This window comes from Maylandia zebra, linkage group LG20 (genome assembly GCF_041146795.1).
Source record: "Maylandia zebra isolate NMK-2024a linkage group LG20, Mzebra_GT3a, whole genome shotgun sequence".
Taxonomy (NCBI): Eukaryota; Metazoa; Chordata; class Actinopteri; order Cichliformes; family Cichlidae; genus Maylandia; species Maylandia zebra.
In genome coordinates, this window is record NC_135186.1 from 16,973,761 (window position 1) to 16,995,837 (window position 22,077).

At 42.4% G+C, this 22,077-nt stretch overlaps 1 protein-coding gene across 6 annotated transcripts in view; it reads right to left on the reverse strand.

Moving 5' to 3' along the window:
• myt1b (myelin transcription factor 1b) overlaps positions 1 to 13,702 on the reverse strand; it is a 45,453-nt gene extending 31,751 nt beyond the window's left edge. For 4 of the 6 annotated variants that reach the window (XM_012915486.3, XM_012915485.3, XM_012915487.3 and 1 more), the window contains exons 1-2: positions 13,554 to 13,702; positions 4,596 to 4,702 (exon numbers count right to left, since the gene is read on the reverse strand). In XM_012915486.3, coding sequence (XP_012770940.1) covers positions 4,596 to 4,702; positions 13,554 to 13,578 — 132 coding nt within the window. In that variant the 5' untranslated portion in view covers positions 13,579 to 13,702. Of the gene's footprint in view, positions 1 to 4,595; positions 4,703 to 9,704; positions 10,024 to 10,045; positions 10,119 to 13,553 lie in introns of those variants that run through there. The other 2 variants (XM_012915489.4, XM_012915488.3) reach the window with 2 other exon arrangements.
• Positions 13,703 to 22,077: the final 8,375 nt, after the last annotated feature.

Here is a 22,077-nt window from a genome sequence, read left to right on the forward strand (position 1 = left end):
TCAAGCGCTTAGTGTAGAAGTCATGCAACAAGCACCAGCTTTGTGCCCTGCCTGAAGGGAGCAGTTGACTCCTTCTGTGCTCCACTCTCAGTGCTGTGTGGGAAGAGGAGCGGATGAGTGTGCAGTAATGACTTCTCGGTCATGTGTGTATGCTCTTTTAGCCTACACAAGTGCGTGCCTGCCTGCATATAGCTCAAATCCATTTCCTTACACTCAATTGTCTGCACTTGTTAGAATGGAAGCGCAGACATGGAATATAAGAAATAGATTTGCAAGCTTCCTGTACTTCATGTGCATGTTTCGGAGTTGTTGTTTTTGGGGGGTTTTCCTCCTTCTCATTCTGTCTCAAAGAGAATACTGTTCATCTAACCCCACTAGATTTAGAAAAAATGTGGAATGGCTTGTCTAATTTGAAATATTAAGCACAAATTAATATTATCAATAGCAATGAATGTCAAATATTAAAACAGCTAAACAGCTAAACAGCATGTGCTGAGAAAATGCAATAACCAGGTGAGCCCTCAAGCTTAAACATTAAAAACTTTAGCTCAGTATTTTAAATAAAAAAGTAAAAGTAATAGATAAGTGAATCTGAAAATGAATGTAAATATTAGGTAGAAGTAATGGCTAAAGAGATAAAACAGCTAAAAGTTAAGACATATAGTACGATACCTCAAAGAGAAAAGTGGTGGAGCAGAAATATATTTTGCTTATAATAACCAGCTTGTATACTTGTATGAACACAACTTTTTCTTGTTGGTATTTTAGATTTTATTACTGATACAGCATATAACCTTGTAATATTAACACCCATACCTATAATTTAATTAAATGGCTTTCCCAAAGCCCCAACTGTCAAACTAAAATAGTTTATTTATCCACACCCAAGTTTGCTAACATACATGACAAGAAATTGATTTGGCTTGAAAATTGACTGAAAAGATTAATCAGTCATCAAAACAGCTGCAGACTCCTTTTCCTTTGAACAACAAGGCTAATTGAAAAATCAATTCCTCGTTTCAGCTCTTATTGCTACTTTTACTTAACCAATATGATATGATTACTTTTTCTACCGGTGAAGCAGAGTGGCCAGACAGTTTGCAAGGCAGCAATTTGGAGAAAAAATAGAAGACATGAAACACAAAAAGAGCTTTCTAATAAATGTTTAACCTCTAAATCAATTTAGATTTTCACAGTTACAAAAGGTAAAGTTATATTTAAATGTGATTAAGAGATTTAGTAGATGCATCAAAGAATCAAAGGCTAACATATGAAAACAGATCTATGTGATCTATGTTTTATGTGACTGGGTTTTATTGGAAAGGAAAGAAGATGTCTGTGAAGATGCAATACAGAATATGTGCATATGAGACTGAACTACACATTCCTCCTTCATGAAAAGATGATATACTATTCTCTTACCCCTGTAGTTCTCCCCCCTCTTTCCTTTCCCTCCTCCCTATATTGATAGGCATTGGATGAATCAAAACCTGGACTGAAAAGGGCTCCCATTGCTTTCATGTTTGTGTAACCATAGCTACGCACATTTAAATAGGTAAGCACATCTGAGCTCTCCCCTCTTTCCTGTCCTTTTTCTCAATTCCAGCTCATTAAATTTGTATGAACACAAAGTCACTGCAAATGAATCCAGATGCAGCCAGGCAAGCATTCACCTGATTTTTATAATCATTTTCAAAAGGTCCTTTTTAAAGGTATGTTCAAAACTTGTCCTTTACCTTGCTTTCTTTTAATTAGACTCCTTGAACATTGCACCTATGTAGGTGGACCTACACAGTACCAGTAATGTCTTATGCACAACAGAGAAAGGCAGAGAATGAAAAAGAAGGAGATAGTGTTTCAGGCTGTGAGTGTGCGGCAATATGCGCGCGTGTGCGATGTGGGGTTTAACTAGTATGAAATGATGAAATGTGGCAGCAGAAGAAGGAGAAAAGAAGAGGTGGAGGAAGAGGAGGAGGAAGGCTCTTCCCTACAGGCTGTGTTATACATTATCAATTATGTCCTTCTTTGTGTGCAGGAGGACCTCAGCTCAGCTCTGCATTCTGACAGCTCTATGTAAATGGCTGGCTGGGGGCAATGACTTCAGAGAGAAGGTCATCCTCTGTCCCCTGGTGCACATAAATGACTCTTTTATTCATTTTCAGGTTTACAAGAGTAGATGAGGAAAGGAGGGGGTTAAGGTGGGGGGTTGCGACACAGGGAGAGGAGTTGGAGAAAAGCATTTGCAACTGACAGAGAAGACTGACATCTCCAAAAATCACCTGAAGCTGCCAATTAGAGGCGGGCCTACAGTTCCCTCTGCATGGCCTCCATGTTGGACCGTCGCACGTCGAGCCCCTTGACAGCTCCACTTTAATGATTCAGGGAGGAAGGAGCACGCGAGAAGACTGAGCATGTCTGACTGCATAATGGGTCAGCTGCTGTCAAAGGTTTGCCATTTACAGTGTGAGTCATCCTCGAATGATTTCAAGGTTTGTAACTAAACATCTTTTCGGTGCTAATGCTCAGTCTGTTTCATCTATCTCTACTGCAAGTCAAAAAAGACAATAAGAAGGTATCATAAGTGGCAGAGGCCTCTTCACGTGATGTAGTGTTTGAAAGCAGCACATCTCTCTTCTCCTCCTCTCTGTCACTCCTTCAGTAGCAGAAATCAAACCAAATCAATAAAAGTCATCACTTTAGATGAACCCTAGCCATCAGGGGGGAAGCAAAACTACTTTTACTGGGCCCAGGGGGAAACAACCCCCGCTCCTCTCTCCTTCAAACTCTCTTCCATCTCGTTCCATCTAATTGTCGCTCTCATTTGCAGTGCAAAGAAAAAACTAAAAGTTGGTCTTAATGATGAAAGTAGAATTCTTAGAATTATGACATTTTCTAGGTATTTCCCCTCAAAGACTAAAACCCAGTTAAGGTAAAAATTATTTCAAAAGCATCTTTTTCAAAAGAGCTTCCAAAGCAGAAAATTAGTAGAAGCACAAAAAGGGGCTTTAAAGAGACTCGGGAGTTTTTCAAAAGGACAAAACGGCAGCAAGACAAAGTGCTGAGCAGCAGGGGCACCTGGGGTCAAAGCAAATGCAATATCAGTGACTAATGTCCCCTATAACTGATAACATGATCTTATTGAAGGCTTGTGTCAGCATTTCATAAGAAGAACATTATGCCAACAGTCAAACATGGTGGTGGTAGTATGATGCTGTGAGGCTGTTTTGCTGATTCAGAACCGCTGTGATTTACCATAATTGATAGAACCATGAATTCTGCTCTCTACCAGAAAATTCTAAAGTCTGCCCTGAAGCTCAAGTACACCTGACTTATGCAGTAGAACAACAATCCAAAATACACAGCAAGTCCACCTCTGAATGGCTAAAAAAAAAAAGGTTAAGAGGTGGTCAAGTCAAGGTCTGGCCTTAAATCCAATTGAGATGCCTTGGCATCAAAGAAGAGCACTCCAAAATTTCTCCACAGTGGAGTGAAAGACAATTGCCAGTTAGCGCAGATGCTTGAGTGCAGTTTTTGCTGTCAAGGGTGGCCCAACCAGTTATTAGGTTTAGGGGGCAATCGCTTTTCCACACAGCACCAGGAAGGTTTGGATAGCTTCCTTCCATTAATAAATGAAATCGGGATATAAAAACTGCGATTTGAATAAGAAATCGGGAAGGGGGCTCTGTGCAAAATAAGCAATTAATAGCAACAGTTTTGCTTCACGTGTGGGTCTGTGCTTTTCAGTCACACAGATAGATTATGCTTTCAAACCAGGCTTTCTAGCTAATAACTTCAACCTCTCGTCCAAATTCATTTACCTCTGGCTCCAGGAAACTACGACAGCAGGTCCAAAACCCATCAGTGATGTCACAGTGGCTATCAGTTTCAAAATGTAAACGTTTTAGTCCCTTCCTTGTTCAGAGTTGCTTTGAGAATGGGAGTCCTTGCCGGAATTTATTTGGGCTGTGTCTGAAAATCTCAGAGAGGACTGTCAGACTGTTGTTTTCAGAATGGAGAAACCTCCTTGAAAGGATGGCAAAGCAGGTCAGAAGTTTTAGACACGGCAGAGCAGGTTAAAGAGAAGAAAAGAGGTGTTGGTGGAAGGGAGCATTTTTCTCCTCTGCTGATAAGGCAGAATATCATGCACTTAAAAAAAGTATGAGCAGCTCAAGGACATCCTTTTGAGTTTCTTTTTTTATTGTGTTTCAATAGGAAAAAAAACCCTGTGAAGTGAACTCAGCAGTAGCAGGAAAACGCTGAGCTGTGCCACGCTGAGCTTAACTAAGCTGAGTGGGGCCGAGGCAAAAGATGGGCAGGGCCAAGCGGGAGATTTGATGTGCTGTTTGATTCATGTTTTTTCTGTCCTGCATGGCTGTCTAAAATACCCTGCACCCTAAGACACACACACACACACATACATATACACAGCCTGCTTTATTGCCCTCTGCTCCATCTGCCTCCACCCTTTTTGACTTTCCCCTGCTGAGTTGGGGATTGGAGGGAAATGCTCAGGAAGCAGAATCAGATTGGAAAGGGGTGTGGTGGCGAGTGATGAAGCGGGTGGGGATGTACAAGGGGGCTGTGTTGTCACTCACCATGATTGGTCGACGGCTCTGCAGTCTCTGGGAGGCCTGACAGCGGCTGCTGGTCCTCTCGCCTCGTGTCCACCGCTGGTTCACCAGCTCACCCCGAAACTCATTTTCTGTTGGTAGAAAAGGAAGAAACAAGAGCAAGAGGTGGGGCAAGAGAAAGGGATGGGTTAGGAGAGGGGACAGATTTGGGAGAAAGAAAAAGAAGGGAAAAAGAGAGAGAGTTGTCATGTGAAATCATCAGCGCCAGTAGATGGGCAGTGTGTGGTTAGAGGAAGAGAGAAGAGGGTGGGGGTTTTACTTTGAGGGAATGCTGGGGCACTCAAGCGTGCTGCAGACGATCCTTTATTAACTAAAAGACAAGTATGTATGCATCTCGTGGGCGCACGCGCACACACACACACACACACACACACACACACACACACACACACCGAGGCACAGTTAAGTGCCCCAGCTGGGATCCCTGTCAGTCTACTATTAGAATCAATCAAATTTGTGCATTTTTATCAAGTTTTTCAGGGAGCGTATATATGAAGAAATGGGGTGGTGGTAGTGGTGATGGTGGTGGTGCTGGGGAGCAATGTCAGGGGAGAGAGGTTGAAGAATGGCTAGCATATAATGAATCGCACATAAATCAAACCGCTCTTCTTCCTCCCCCCCTCACTCTTTTTTCATCAAGGTAATAGCTCTTCAGTTTATCTTTGTGATGACGGCCTGAGACAAACACAGTATTACAAATCCCTTTGTGCTCATAGTGATGCCAGTGCAGGTGTTAAATACAAAACAGAGACGTAGTTTCAAGATCAGGTGGGGAAATAAAGTGTAGATTTTTCTTTTTTCTGGGAGTGCTCAAGGCTGAACTTTGCAACTCGTGTCGCTTCAGCTCTGTCTCTTTCTCCCACTCGGTTTTCAAGCACTGCTGAGCTGGTACAGTGAAATCTGATCCTTTCTGAGATACACACATATATTTATGTGTATATATATATATATATATATATATATATATATATTTATGTGTATATATATATATATATATATATATATATACACATAAATATATATATATATATATATATATATATATATATATATATATATATATATATATATAGATATATATATAGATATAGATATATATCAGAACACTCTGAAAGAGAAAGCGTCCTTCAGCTTAGACTGACTGTATGACCAGGCATTTGGGCCACTCTGTTGAAAATGTAAATGGAAGCTGCAGTGGTGCTTGAGAGCAATCATGCCCAGAACTCAGAATTTGTGGTGGGAATTCAAGATAGAATGTTTTTAAATAACTAATGCAGCTCTTACAAATAACCTCCAGCAGTCTTCTGAGGCAACAAAACCTAAAGCTCTCTGAACAAATCCTCGGCCTTTATTGACTGCATCCCTACCTTTTCATTTCTCTTAAGTTTTTTTATTCTTTATTTCCATGCTTGACTGTCCTGTGCGTGAACCCGTGAGTGAGAGTGGCGCACTAAAAGCAGTGAGAGCAATGGTGGACGAGACAACAAAAGGCTGTGTGTCCGCATCCAAGGGGTCCTGAAGCAGACCCCTTGAACACCCCCTCCCCTTTCCCAACACACACACACACACACCCTGACACACCAAAGCTCAGCCATTTACAAAATGCTTGTTTATCAACTTTCACCACCACCCCACCCCAGAGTGAAAAAGTGATTACAGCAGCAATACTTTAGGTCTGCATCTCTATCTCTGTCTCAGCTATCTCCACACAAACACATACACACACAAGTAGGCAAACTCCCATGCCTATTTTGCTTCCTCTCTGGTCTTTCTCCCTCCTTTTAAAGTGAAGTGAAGTGAGCATCCATCCTGTATTGTTAGTTTTGGGGACAAGGAGCTGAGAGCCCTTCCTAAATGCCAAACATATAACAGCACTCTATTAGGACACATAGCCTGGGGCCGTGTGTCAGCAGCCCCCCGTTCACTCTGCTTAGTCTTGACCTCGTGCTGCACACACACACACACACACACACACACACACACACACACACACACACACACACACACACACACAGAGAGAGAGAGAGAGAGAGAGAGAGAGAGAGAGAGAATACAGCTGGAACCAAAGCTGAAGCGATTCATCACAGAAAGAGGTGTCAGAATTAACCCTTCTTTGGCATCTTGTGTTAAATTTAGAACAAAAAAAAGGAAATTAGAAAACTGATTTGAACCTCGCGTGCTCAGGATCTGCTCTCTCTGATTCTTTGATCACATGCTGCTCTTTCTCCATCTAAAAGACTCACAGCTCATTATTTTACAGCAAAAGTTGGAGGAGTATGAGACAATTAGCCATTCACCGGGGATGTTTGGTTAATCAGAAGTGAGACGGTAGGTGGGAGTGAATGCAAAATGAATGGGTTTTTAGCTTGGGTTTTTTTGTTATTGAGGGGCAGATTTGCCAGTTATCTGCACACAAAGAAAATAAATGATAAGAATCAATACCTGATCCAAAAAAGAAAACCTTTTACCTGAAAACAAAGTTTAGGCTGAAGTAATACCATTACAGGACTACGGCTTACTGTACTGGGACAATAGAGCAAAGAGGTCTAAATCCATAGTTAGATTAAATACCAGGGTGAACTGTCTGTAACAGCATTAGTGTGTGTACAGCGCTGGGGCCAGCTGTACACCCCTGGCCCCCTGTTAAGCAGGATTTAGAGACAACTTAGTGTGATTACAGCGAGCTGAGCAGACGGGAGCGAGAAATCAAAAGTTGTGCACCGGCGGGGTGGTTTCATGTTACTCTGTTGGTTTCTTTGTGTCAAAGCACAAAAGAAAGGAGAGTTTCCAGATTATGAGGCAGGTGTGAAAAGCAAATTTGTGATTTAAAGATCCTAGCTTGAAGGGCAAATTAAACAGGAAAGGTGACTAAAAGAGGGGCAGCTTGCAAGATGCTACTATCAGTTTAGTGATGGGGATTGGATGGAAAGGCAACAGCACCATGGCAACCAGCTTTTAGGAGGGGGGAGCTCCCCTGAGGGTCACCTTGACCTCTGAGAAAATGACACAAACCGCTGCTTCTAAGACTAAACTGAGCCGCACACCTGAAAATCTGTACCTCTCCGTTTTCCAAACACTTCTCCAAGTTGCGTTCCTCTCTCGAAGAATCTGTGCACTTTTGTCTTGCTTTTTTAATTAATTTTCACTTTTCTTTTTTATTTATTTCCCATTTCAATGCAGGCACGAAATTCATTATTTCCAGCCTTTCAGTTGAAATGCTTCCTCTCTACTGAAAGCCAGGGCCAACCCTGACCTTTGCTTGTATTGCTTAGATTTCTGATAGGCTTTGAATGACGAGGGTGCAATTTGGCCCCAGCTGCTCCTCCAGTGCGTTTATTGCGCTCCCTCCTCCGGCACCTGCTGTCCTCACCATCGCCTATTCAACCCTTCATAAATAGCGAGGTTTCCTCCTATCACAGTAACTACAAACACACACACACACACACACACACACACACACACACACACACACACACACACACACACACACACACACACACACAGGAGCAGGTCATATCAGAGGCTGCTACACGCAGCTCTATACGCTGCTGTAGCAGCATAAGGCACCAATAACCTAATTCGGTAATCCCCCTCCAAAACTAGGCTACATTTCACTGGAAACGTAAACAGAAGAAAAACAATAGGTGTTTTATCTTTTCTGCCTAGGATGCGTTACATGTGTGGCTCGGTATTTATTCTACATTAAGCCAAACAATAGGCCTGCGGATGCTTTTTCCATGCATTTAAATGAGCTTTAACCAACTCCAGTGGAAGATTGTAAAAACTATTTTAAAGCCGCAGATATTTAAAAGCAGCGGAGACATTCTGCCGTTTAAAGTCCGCGTTTCCAACGGCGAAAACCAGGAAGCAAAGTAACGCCGAAAGCTTTCCTGACGGGCAGCTCAAGTTTCTCCCACTCTCTTCTGAGGTTACTACTGCTACAGTGGAGTGGGGAGAAACTTAAAGAGCGGGTGACATAACACTCTGTGTATCACCATCATCGGCAGCCCCATCTCTTTCCTCCATCTTAGGACGCGGGTGCTTTGACAAGCCGCGAGGCGCACACATCACGCGGCCATCTAAGCAAGGCAAGAAGGTGGGGTGAGCAAGAGAAGGGAGTGGGGGGTGTGAGGGATAAAAAACAAGAAAAAAAAACAACAACAGCACAGACGCACGGGCTCGCTTTCTGCACCGTGCCACAGTCCGAAAAGATCCAGTGAAACGTGCCACTCGAGGCTCCCCTCCCCGGCGTCTATTTTCAGTGCGCTTCTGAGGACTTTTTTTTTCATCTGCGCACTACTAAAGGCGGCTGACATTTGAAGAGAGCATCTCTGTTTTTTGCTGCAGAGGATCAAATGGTCAACCCCTCCCTCCATCCTTCCCTTTGCCTTTCTCTCTTTCTCGCAATCACACTCACTCCATCCATCCATCTGTCCACACACAAACACACGCAGGACTCCTGCTGCTCTACCTTTCTAATAATACAAACTCTGCACACATATCTCAATTTACTAGAAAGGGTGGGACGTGGTACAGTAAACGAGCAAATTTATTCCTGGAGACAGGAAGGTGAAACTAGAGGACGGAGCAGAGGATGGAGCATCGTACTGAGTGTGTCTTCTTCAAGCCCCACACTCTGATGATGAACTATTCGACAGGGGCAGAGTGGCAGAGAAGTGCACGCATCAACTGAGGTTCCGAGAAAGCGCCATAGTTGGTTTATTCCCACTTATTACACGGCGCCGGTGTAAACACACGCAGCATGGAAGGGGCTAAAATATAGCTTCATCTCCATCCTGAGCGGAAAATACTAATAGCAGCTGACAACGTAAATAAATGGAAAAAAGAAGAAAAAAAATCAGGTCAAACTGTGGGGAGATCGCAGCTGTGGGTAAGTTTTAATCCACACCGGGGAATTAGGAAATATAAAAATGTGACATCAACACTAAACCGGTGCTAAATCGCGCTGTGGGGGGATGCTTTTAAATATCACACAGTCAAAGTCACGCACAAAGGCTGGGTAATTCCAGATGAATCATCACAGATCTAAACACTCAAAACATTTCTGATTACCTGTATCCGATAATATTTCCTCTGTGGTTTCGGCGCCGCGTTCTCGCTCTCTTTTTAGAGTTGCAGGCCAAGTAGTTTTCTTTAAAGAGGCACGATATCCCGAGTAAAAGCTCTATGTGTTTGTTTTTTTCTTGTAAAAAGCAATCGTCTATCCCGTTCTAAACGTCCAGATGTGATAAATAAGAAGAGCGAGCTGAAGGTTGCACCGGCCTCTCTTGCGCAGCGCATCGGCGCACGGCTCCGTATCCGGGCGTTAAGATGTTACTTGTTTGTAAGCAAAAAACATGGCTTCATTTGCCTTTGTCAGCGAGGAGGGGAGAAAAAACGTAATATTGACTTACCTTTCCCTCATGAGCCATTGTACCACCCCCTCCCTCCACCCTTCCCTTCCTCCCTCCATCCATCCCATCCCCTCTCAACTCCCCACCCGCCCCTTTCAACTCCTCCCTCCGCCCTTTGCCATGACATCACGGAAGCTGTAGTAAAACCTCCAGCATCAGATGGGCAGGGCTTGAAGTCCCCTCTTACTACACACTAACTCAATGGGCATATGTGCACACACACACACACACACACACACACACACACACACACACACACACACACACACACACACACACACACACCCCTCCCTGACTTTCGTCCTTCCTCTCTCCTAAGCATGTCTCAAGCCAGCGAAACGTACAACTTTAAACCAGATTTGACTCTATCTGCGCGCCATTTCCCACATATGAAAATAAAGTTTCCATTTCCCCAAACATCCCATAAACACCATTATCAGCGTGTAATCGTTGGTGAAGCATCTCTACGCCTCTGGGCTCCAACACAATATTAGACACCAGAATTAGCTCATGTTTTATACATTTCACCCGCTGACAAGTTCTTGATGTCTCCCAAAAGCATTACTGTAATCCTTCACCACCCCCAACGCACCCCGGAAAGTGGTACCGTCCAATAATTCATTCAGGGGGACTTTTTTTTTTTTTTTTTTTTAGTCGAGGACCGTGAATTGATGTAGTAGCAGAGTCTGGATATGCGCGCAGCGCTGACAGCATCTGATAACTCCTCCGTATGGGAAGAAGGGGGTGGGGGTTAACGACATATAGGCAAAGAGGGAGATTATATGTCTCCCCCGAGCATAAAAAATATTTATGCTCAGGGGAGGCGACGAAAGGACTGAAGTGTGATATCGGTTTGAATAAAAAGAGAAGCAGGAGTTTACTAAGACAACTAATCACTCTCACTTCCTGATCTGCTCATCGTTTTTAGGCTGACCGCCGCAGCTCCGAACAACAAACAGCCGGTCTTAACAGAGCAACTTGGAGTCACTCCCAAATGTTGCTCACATCATGCTTTTTGCTTTGCCGTTTTGAAACCATTAGTGGAAATGACAACCATTCATTACAAGCCATTTGAGAATAGTCCCCACAAATGCCATCCTTTATCTGCTGTCTCCACGCCGCGCACGTAGGGAATATTCAAAAAGCCCAACCTTCAGCTTTCAGAAATTCTATTAAATTCTTATCTCTTTGCAGCAGGCTCTTTTTGTGAAATCCCATTGTTATGCATTGGAGCTGAAATCAATCACCGGCCGTGCAGCCGCCATCAGTATGATTTCAGACAGTGGTGTGCAGAAAGAGACACGCAGAGAGAGAGAATGGATTCACAACAACGCCATCGACAACCCAATAAACAAAAGAGAGGGGGGATAGGAAATATCCTGGGCCATGATCCAGCACAGGGTGGACCGGTGTCGCAAAGTTGAGGCCTGTAGGTCAGGTGTGAACTAGAGACACACGGAGGTTTTCTGGCGGTAAAAGAGAAGAGAGAAAAGGCCTCAAATCTCAAATCACAATCGCTCGCTGCTATCAGCACTGCGGACAGCTCCAAAGTGCTGCTCCAGAGATTCTGTGCGTGTTCAGAACCGTGGACAGCTCTGGCAAACAATATCTACTACAGCTCATTGTTGAGGCAACAAAAGCGTTTGTCTGCCCACTGTTGACACTAACTATCTGCCATCAGCTAACTTTAATGGCATCAAACAAAGGTTCTATTTTTAAAATGATAATATTTCACCTTTAAAATAGGCAATATTTGCTCCATTTGTCCCAATCATTGATAACGTTGCTTCAAACTTGTCAGTTTTTCATATTTTATTTTAAAAGGTAAATCTTATGGTTTCAAGTAAAATCATTTTACACTAATAATATGAATGCTTACATGTAAACTTCAATACTGTTGAACACACTGTCACAAGAGTACCAAGTGGGTGGGTTTTTGTTGTTGTTGTTTTTTTACTGTTGTGGCTTTTATTTTGAAGGATAAAACTTGAACCATATTTGCCTTCGTTATAAACTAATACAGACAAAACGGAATGCCAAATCTATGAAAAATGAATATCCAAAACTAATGTTTATTCCATTTAAAGGTCTAAAAACTTTATCATATCACCACTGCATTTTATTTATTTTTTGAACGGAAACATTGACAAAATAAAGTACAATCATTTCATCCTTAATATAAACTGAAATAAACAAAGCAGAATGCAGCTTTTATAAGTCCAAGCTCTGAAAATTAAACTGTCTTTAATTTAAATATCTAATGACTCGTATTTATAGTCGATCTATTTACGTTTTTACTTTGAAAACATATATAAATATATATAAAACTATTTTCCATACTCACCCCAAACTGCCCCCCCCCCCCGTAAATAAATAAATAAATAAATAAATAAATAAATAAATACATAAATAAATATCACTTTCATGAATGGACAGATCTAAACCTATTTAATGTATACGTTTGAAAACTTTACAATATCAAGTCATTCACTTGTTCTTGCCTTTTATTTTGAAGGGTAAGACACGGGTAAACTCACTTCATTCGGAAAGAAAAAGTAAAATACACCGTGTCACTTTGTATAAGCCTATGTTGGCACAGTTTAACATTTGTAATCGGTCGCCCCTTGTGGCTATTATTTTGAAGAAATAAAAACTGAAAACAAAAACTTTCTTCTGAAGGCTGAGTGTGAGTAATCGAGCAGCCGGTGCACGAGCTGGGAAAACTTGTTCCTCTGTTGTTCTAAAGTCTGTCTGCAGATGCAGATGGCAGAGGCCTGCAGCACTATAGCTCTTGTATGGTGGCTATATTGTGCGGAGTGCAGGCAGCCAGTATAAATATTACATGGGGGCAGCAGCTGAGTGAGCGCTTAGGATGGGACCGGGGGAGGCCCCTATAGTCCCTCGACAGATGGAACAAGCCGACAGACTAAACACACACACACACACACACACACACACACACACACACACACACACACACACACACACACACACACACACACACACACTCCGAGAGAGAGAAAGAAAAAAAACTTTTTAATAAGCCCGCAGCTTTGGCAGTGTCCCCATGGTACCGGGGCCACACGGTCCCCCAGGGACCGACTGTCCTTTGTCTGGCCAGTTTTTATCCGAAGAGGCTGGAGTTTATCTCTGCTGTGTACTCAGAACTCAAGTTTACATTTCTTAAGTTTATTTCGAAATGCTTGCATGCGATGAGTTTGCCCCGCGGAGATGTTTTGAAGTTACAACTGGTGTAACCAGACAGAGCTGTAAGCGTCTTTTAATTCAGTACAGCGATGGTCACAATGTCTCTAAAGGGATTTCTTGGACGCTAACAGAGCTGCTGCAACTTTTTAAAACAAAGTTCCGGCGCGTGTCTGTTGACTGTCTGCTTATATCTGCGTCAGCACAATGATTCTAAAGAGAGATGGAGATGCCGAGACACAAAGTTTAAACACTAAGTTTCAAAGTTGCTCCTCTACAGTTTAAAAAAGTGAGCGATACGAACCTAGAAAAGTGCGGCACAGCTTCATCTCTGCGGTGCTCCTTCTCTCGGTCCCTCTGAAAAGTCCCGCAGCGGCCGTCAAGTGCTGCTGGCAAGTTTACTTCAGCCTAACAAAGTTGCTCAAACTTTACTTCAACTTCCCGACGGAGTGACGAGGGGCGGTGACAGACCACTGACCGACACGCGCGGGAGCCAATAGGAAGGAAGGCTGCCCTCCTGCTGCCAAGAGCTGGAGCCTATCCCGCCCCTTCAGTGTCAGCTTTCAACAACAATAGCCCGAACAACAGCAACAAAGAGCATCTGCTGCGCCGGGCAACTTCTCACACTCACGCTCCCCCAGCGATCTGACTGAATGCACATAAACTCTCATCTGCTTCATTTACATCAACCTGCACATGCTGCTGCACTGAAAACGTCCACAGACATCAAACATAGATTCAAACGTGTTGCACAAAGAGCTTCGCGGGATTAGATCACAAATATCTCACAAGTCCACCACAAACTCGTGGACAACTGCATGGACACGTAATGAAGTAGAACCGAGCTGCAGAATGATGAATCTAGCTGTAAACAAACATGGAATTAAAGCAAGGTATATTTTTCTACATTCTGCTTATGTTAGCAACATCTCTTTTCTTTTCTCTACTTTTTTTTAAAACATGATTGGTCAGTTTCCACCAGCCTCCCTCATCACGTGTGACCAAATGTACCAGATGTACAGCTAATTTAGGGAAGTTAGAGGAGCATTTTCACTGGAACTTCAGGCCTATTCAGAGCGTCTGTGTCTGGGACAGACAGACAGTTCCTCCCTCCCAATAGCAGATGGTCTGCCAGATAATGAGCTCTCCCATTGCTTGCTCCCATTACCCCCATCCCCATCTCTCCAAGATGTAATGGGGGGTAAAGCAACCTCAACACATTCTACAGCCTTTTCATGTACATTTAATGTTCTGATTGCTTATTGCTATTGTTTGTTGAAGAGAGTTGCACATTGCCAAACAATATCCTCTCCTTTCTTGGAGGCGTGTGCTTGTCTACACTTTGAAATTTGTAGTGTTAATGTAAAACCAGATTCGGTTTAGCCTCCCTTTTTGCTCAATTGAAGTGAATTAAACTAAATTTCATTATCCTTAACCAGAGTATAAGCTTCGCTAGCAAATAACTATATGTTACTAGAGTAAGCTAAAAGACAAACTCAAGCAAAACCAAAAAAACCCCACATTTGCTTGACTCACTTCTAAACTTGAATGGTCACAATAAATAAACTAAACTACACTGAATTCAACTTTCCCTTTCTGTGTAAGCACAGTAGATGTAAGTGACTAAACCAAGCTAAGCTACCTGTATACATTATTAGAAGAATCAATGCTGCTAAATTAAACAAAAATAAAAAGAACTTGGATGACTTGGAAAAACTTTTAAAATCCCCCCAAACTAAACTAAGCTGTGACAGCACAGTAAATTAACACAGTCGGACTACAGTCAAATTTCCAGTCTTCATCATAAAAAAGGAATTATTAGAACAAGTCAATAATTGTTTCACCAAGCTGGAAAATAGAAAATGAAAGACAGAATGAAAGAAAACAAAACTAAATTCACAAAGCTCGCTCCTAGCCCGTTTGTACTGTAACAAATGTAACAAATCTGCACGAAATGCATTCCTCTTGACCCAAAGAAAAATCCCTTAACTTGCTTCATAAAGCCTGAATTTTCAACACTGAAGACTAAAGATATTCAAATAAAACGTAACTGAATTAGAAAACAAACAGACAAATCTGAACAGCTGACAACAACTGTGTATGCTAAACTCAACTCAACTTGTGTCAACCAAAACTAAACTCCAACAGATTAAATTAAATGAAGCTAAACTAAACCTAACTGAAACAGCTGCTGCAAATGCCCTTAAACAGACTGTTGGAGGCTTGTTTAAATGGGGTTGCAGAGGGACTGTAACCTGTTCCAGCTGACATAAGGTAAAAGGTGTGGTACAAGCTCTACATGCTGCCACGGGGCTTAAACTAAACTAAACTAAACTAAACTAAACTAAACTAAACTAAACTAAACTAAACTAAACTAAACTAAACTAAACTAAACTAAACTAAAGTGCTTACTTAAAAATTACTTAAAACTAAGAAGTCCAACTAGATCAAATAAAACAAAATCAACTTAATCTGCTTATTTGAGCCCAAACTCTGATTACTGAACTAAACATTGAATGAAATGAAACTAACTAGATGAATTTTAGTTTTAGCCGTGCGCATCTGAGCTAAACTTACTTGAATGTGCACAGAAGTGTGGTTCTAAATGCTGTCAACAAATATCTGACCGACACAGCCTTTAACTGAAGCGTAGTTTTCATGTTTATTCTTATCATCGAGTGAACAACAAAGCTAACCATATCTAAACATTAAACTGAAACTAATGCTCCTAAAAAACTGGATGTGGTTTTCTAGTTTACACATCTGCTCTCCACATCCCTTCACTCTCCATCTCTTTGCTTTTATGGCTCCAAAAAACGAGAGAAACACATCTATAATGAATTCACTGCTTATTAAAGTGGCTTTTGGTGTGCGTGGACAAAGAACGTGTCGCCGTTAAGGAGGACTGCTGGGTCTCCACTAATGCCTCTGCAAGTTTTTTTTATCTGGCCATGCCAGACAGCCTCTTGTATTCTTCCTAAGCACGGTGCTCTCATTAGCCCATTAACTTCACTATTCACCCCCCTTCACCCTTCTGTTCCACTACCCAGATAGGACTAAACATGCACACACACACACACACACACACACACACACACACACACACACACACACACACTACACATTCACAGGCATATGCAAACGCACGCAAATGAATGTGAACACTCCTCCCCACACCATACCACCCCACCCCCAACCCTCTCTCCTCTCATTCTCTGCTCTGTATAACAAGCAGCTGAACTCTGACATAGCCTCCAGCTGTCCTAGAGACACCAGTGACAATAAAGTTTAAACAAATACACGCAGAAACACACACAGGGACGAGCAGGAAACAGAACATTGTTGAGAAAATGACTCCCGTGAGTTAATTAATGGAAATTTCACTCCATCTTCATCATCATCGTTATTCAAAAGTCCTCTTAAATGTTCACTCCTACGCTTTCATTATCATTATTCAGCATCTCTATTTGGAACAACTTTGGGCTGCGCTGGTGGAAAGACGTAAGAGTCAGTGCTCCACCGGAAGGGAAAAAGTTTTTCTCTTTGATAAACGAGCAAATTTGTGTTTGAAGTAACAAATGATGTGAACGATGTGAATAATTTGTTAAGCAAAATAAAGAGCTTTATTTCTTTTTTTAAAAAAATAGCAACTAGACGCACGCTCACTTTGACACAGAAACACATCCTGGTTTCGTGCACAGATGGACACCAGAGTCCACTCTTGTGACAACAATCAGATTCATAACATGATGACTTTATTTTCCTACATGCCCCCTCCCTCCAACCCCTCTCTTACTGTCATACCCCCAACCTTGCTTCTTCTTTCTCTCCAACATGCATGCATCTTTATCATACCCATATCTGTCAGCTTTCATTAGATACAGATAAGCCAAGGTGCTTGGATTTCTGAGAAATCCATGATTTTAAATGTCCACCCAGCAGTGTTTTGCTAAAGGACAGCTTCACTTTTTTCAGGCTGGTCTAAAATAATAACACACCCATACTGAAATATCTTCTGATAGACATGACTTCAAATTTTTTAATGAAATAAGAAGGCTGCAAATAATGAGTATTTGCATTGTTAATTAATCAGCAGATTAACTAAATAAAATCATCCAGTCAGATCTCTTCTGCTGCTTGTAGGAAAGCAAAGATTTGCTATCTTTCAGCTAAAACCATACCCCCCCCCCCCCCCCCCCCCCCAAAAAAAAAAAAAAGCACTGAGAGAAAGGGTTAAGATGATGTTTGTCATGGAGAAGATCACAGCAGGACTTTATCTGAAAACAGAATTGCTGATGGAGAGATGGGCACTACATGTACAGGCTGTGTAGGAACTCCACATCTAAGATGTAAAGACCCCCACTTTGTTTTGTTAAATGTTAAACGGACTGAGGGAAAATAAAGTAGAAATCCAAGGTGATGTCTTTGAAAGCAGGGTTTTGGTATTCTTCACAGCTTTTGAAGACTGAACTATAGATCAATCAAAATAGTAAATATGTTTTGATTTCCCTTAATAGTTTCAGGTCTGCTTTAAGTAGTTTCCTTTTTGTTTCCCCATTATTTGTTCCTGCTGAGCAAAAGAAAAGCTGATACAAACAGAGAGCCATGTTACTTTTGCCTAAACTATCTCATGTATTTTTGGTGACATGAGGACTATGTCCAACATCACTTACAATGGAAGTGCGTATCATGACAGCTAAGCCTTAGCAATTCAGCTGGTGGATAAAATCAAATCATAGTTGCCATTAGACTAGCATATAGTGTAAAATCTTATAGACGTTAGACTGCTTCTGAATTTCCTTGTTTTTATGTATTGTGGATATGTGACAAAGTGATATAGATGCACAAACAGTCTTAAAATGTTCACATTTTGAAACAGAGTTGGCATTCCCATGGTTCTCAGGTGTAAGCAAGTAAAGTTTATTTATGTCACAGACAAAGATTTAGAAAGCGCTGTACACAAAAAGAGTAAAATAAAAAGACCATTATGTGCCATAATAGCCCATGATAAGATACAAGTCACAATATAATAAACTACATAAAGATATGCTGCTAATTCCCAGCTCCATACATTTATTTTTTTAACACTGTTTAGGTAACTTTGAATGAGCCATAGTTCGGAACAATCCTTATTGCAGGCTTTCAGTTCAACCTCTGACTGGAACACTGTACCCCTCTCTGTAATCCACCTTACCTCTGATTGGCTGTCCCTCCTAATCGGAACATGTCAATAGCAGGTGGATGTAGACCACACACACATCATACAGATCCAAGAGTAAAGACTTCCTGAAGACTGGATGTAGAGAGCCGTCTGAAACCTGAACATCTGTTACTTGTACGTACACTGACCTCATTATCTGAGAAACTGATGATATTTTATAAAGGAAATCCTGAGGAGAAACACTGAGGAGAAGGAGTCAAAGTGCTCCCTGATTTCTTAAGTCTTGTGGCTGGTTGAAACCACAAGCATAGTTAAGTTCACTGTCGTGCTCGAAGCTTAACGGGTAAGTTTCAAGCATGGGTAAGCCAAGTGTTAGTGAGCATATCACAGATACATCTATATCTGTGTATATGCTCATTGACATTTACCATTTTTATTTTTTATTGTTTTAAACAAGACCTAATACAAAAAAATGATGCAGAGTGGCCCTCATTTGTGAAATGCAGCGCTGCAAATTGGAAACAACGTCAATTCAAATACTGTGTAGGAATAACCATACATTTACATCACTGTTTCCTTTCATCCATCCATCTGCTTATCCAATCCACAACAATCTGTAAGAGGTCAGATGTTTGACATAGAATGACATATCTATATCAGACGTTTTGTGAGCTCTAGATGATAGCAAGTGACATCGATTTTAATCTACACCTCGAATGTGCACTTAGCTCTAAAACTGTGAACCAACTCTCTACCATAATCAACTCATATGCAGTCAAAATATATGCTGTTGTAGCATGATGAAGACACAAGCTGCCTGTAGCTCTTCATTACTCACAGATTCCCCTTCTCCTTCCTCTGTCTTTTGTGGGAGTTATGAATTTGTAACAGGCGTGCACACACATACACTCAGAGTGAAAGGAAAAGGCCAAGAGACAGACAAAGTTGGGTCTGGATGCCACTTCTGATGACCGTCATCTCTAGAGACCCCTCCCCTGCGTACCCAACCCCATCCGCAGCCTGAGCCTCCCCATGGGGTGGGTGGGAGTGGTGGGCAGCTCTGCCAAAATGCATCACGTCGTTCAGCTCCTCTGCGTCGTCTGCTCCTCTGTCTGTCCTCTGTACCGCTCTGTCACGTTGCCTGTCACTTACACAAATCTACACTGCAGGACTTTTTCTCTCTTTCTCTGACTTGAATATGAATATCTTAAAGTGAGCTTGAGCCACAATGCAGCATCGGAGTTGTAAATAAGCCCTCCTCTTCCACCCCCCTCCTTGTCAATCCAGTGGTACAGACTAGCATCCTAGCACACTCCCCCCCCCCCCCCCCCCCCCCCCCGCGTCCTACACTCTGTGCCCCCGCTGAGGTCACCCGCCTGACCTCTTGTCACCCTCCAAGTCGATAAGTCAAATTCTTCCAGGCCTCTCCAGGCTGATTTCTTCACTTCTCTTTCTCCATCTGGAGTCACCGCACCTTCTCTCCACACTTGACCCCTCCCATCCTTTCATCCTCTCTCTACTCATGTCGACAACTGCTTCCATCTCCTCTTTTTCTCTCTCCAGCTTTCCATCTTTCCCTCCCTGTCTTTTAGCCCTCTCCACGTACAGTTTCTCACCCCCTCTCAGACCGGGCAGCAGCAGCGGCAGCAGGCTTGGCAAATATGCAGCCCGAGCAGCGGTAAATACAGGCAGCACTTCAAAAACAAGGCCTGATTACAATGACAAAGGCTGCCACACTTTAGGGAGGAGCTTGGAGCAATTTGGAGGCTGTGGGGGCCATTGAGCGAGTGGCATACTTAATGGGCTTTGTGTGCCAGAAGAAAAGGGTCTGAGCTTCTGGGCCCAGCTGTCACTACGGAAAATATCAGACTGACACAGCACCCGACGCTCTTTGGCTTGCTCTCTTTTCTTCTTTCACCCCCTCCTTCTCCCTCCCACTCCCTCTTTTCCCCTCTCCACTCTTTTTTCTCTAGTTAGTGAACACAAAAAAGTGAAAGCTGCTAGAGAGAAAGAAAAAAACTAATTGAGAACTCCCTTTCTTGATCTCTGTCTCACACATAAGGAATAAAAAGAAAGCATGCAACCATGGTCTCTCTCTCTCTCTCTCTCTCTCTCTCTCTCTCTCTCTCTCTCTCTCACACACACACACACACACACACACACACACACACACACACACACACACACACACACACACACACACAATGCACAGTAGGCTGACTCTGCAGCAATTATTTAAACCCTAAACCCAGAGGGATAAATTACATTATTACATTTCACTACTTAATTACGTGTGTGGATAGTTACTAAGTGTTAGCCATCATGCATGCATAATCCAGTTCAGTATAGTTACTTTGCTTCATAAAGCACCCCTTTCATTACCAAATGTATGGCAGGAGAACACCGAGTGAACACATATGTGGTGCATATTTACGTGAGAAAAAGGAAAATACAAGTATGCATTAGTGTAAGGCCTCGCAAGGCAATAGTAAGTCCTAACATTTAGTGTATTTCCAGCACAGCCAAACACCAGTTTATTTTATGGAAATGATTTTTCTCCAGTGATAATGGGCTTGGCTCAAAAACAAAGACTTGAGAGATCCTCTGAAGCAGCTCTCTGGTTATGCTGTCTGAATCCTTACACACAAAAAAAGCTCACACTCCAGATCCAACTGTATTACACCAGCTCTGTGACTTATGGCACTATAACACTGAGCATAATACGCACACCCACACACATACACAGCCGAGCTTGCGCGCCAGCGAGCAAAGCAAAGCGTGCACTGGAGGCAAAACAGGCACAACAAACACTTGCGCATGGTTGCACGGCGCTACATTATTGAAACACAGCACAAAGCCAGAGTTGGATGTTGTTTCACCTAATCTCTTTGATACCACTGTGGTGCTGCTAAGCTCCAGAAAATCAGCTTAGCAGATGTCCTAAAGTGTAGGTGGCTTGTTTCATGAGGCAAGAGAAGAAAATGCTACAAGAAGAAGACGAAGAAGAAGAAGAAGAAAAAGAGACAGAGGGAGGGCGGGGGAAGGACCACAGATTTAGAACCTGGCCCTGACAAGTTCAACTCAATCCCCCTTTTTACTTCTGTCTGCCAGGCACAGTTGTTCCAGCAAAGTAGAAGGAGTGTTTTTTCTCTCTCAATTCTCCCATCACTCCATCCTCACTTCCTCCCCCAAATCACTCACTTTGGAGCCTTCTTTCTGCTGCTATTTTTCCAAGCCAAAGAAGCTGTCTTACTTCTGATAATGACCCCGATAATGACAGTAATGAGGCTTTTTTCCCTCAAAAGGTTGCACGTGCTGCTCTGCCTTGAAGCCTTAACCTGTGCTCAGATGTCAGCTGATTACAGTTGCAAACTGCACACACACACACACACACACACACACACACACACACACACACACACACACACACACACACACACACACACACAGACTGGTGAATGCATTATCAGCACAAGTGAGACATCTGTATGCAAATGTCATTATGCTGGTGGGGAGGAGAATGGGACAGGGCCGATTGTGAGTGAAGCTATGATAGTGAAGGAGGGAGGGAAGAAGGTCAGGTCTAAAGAAGTGTGTGTCAAGAGTTAGTATATACACTATATGTATACATAAATGGTAGCCATAGTAACCAACTAGCCCTAGCTAA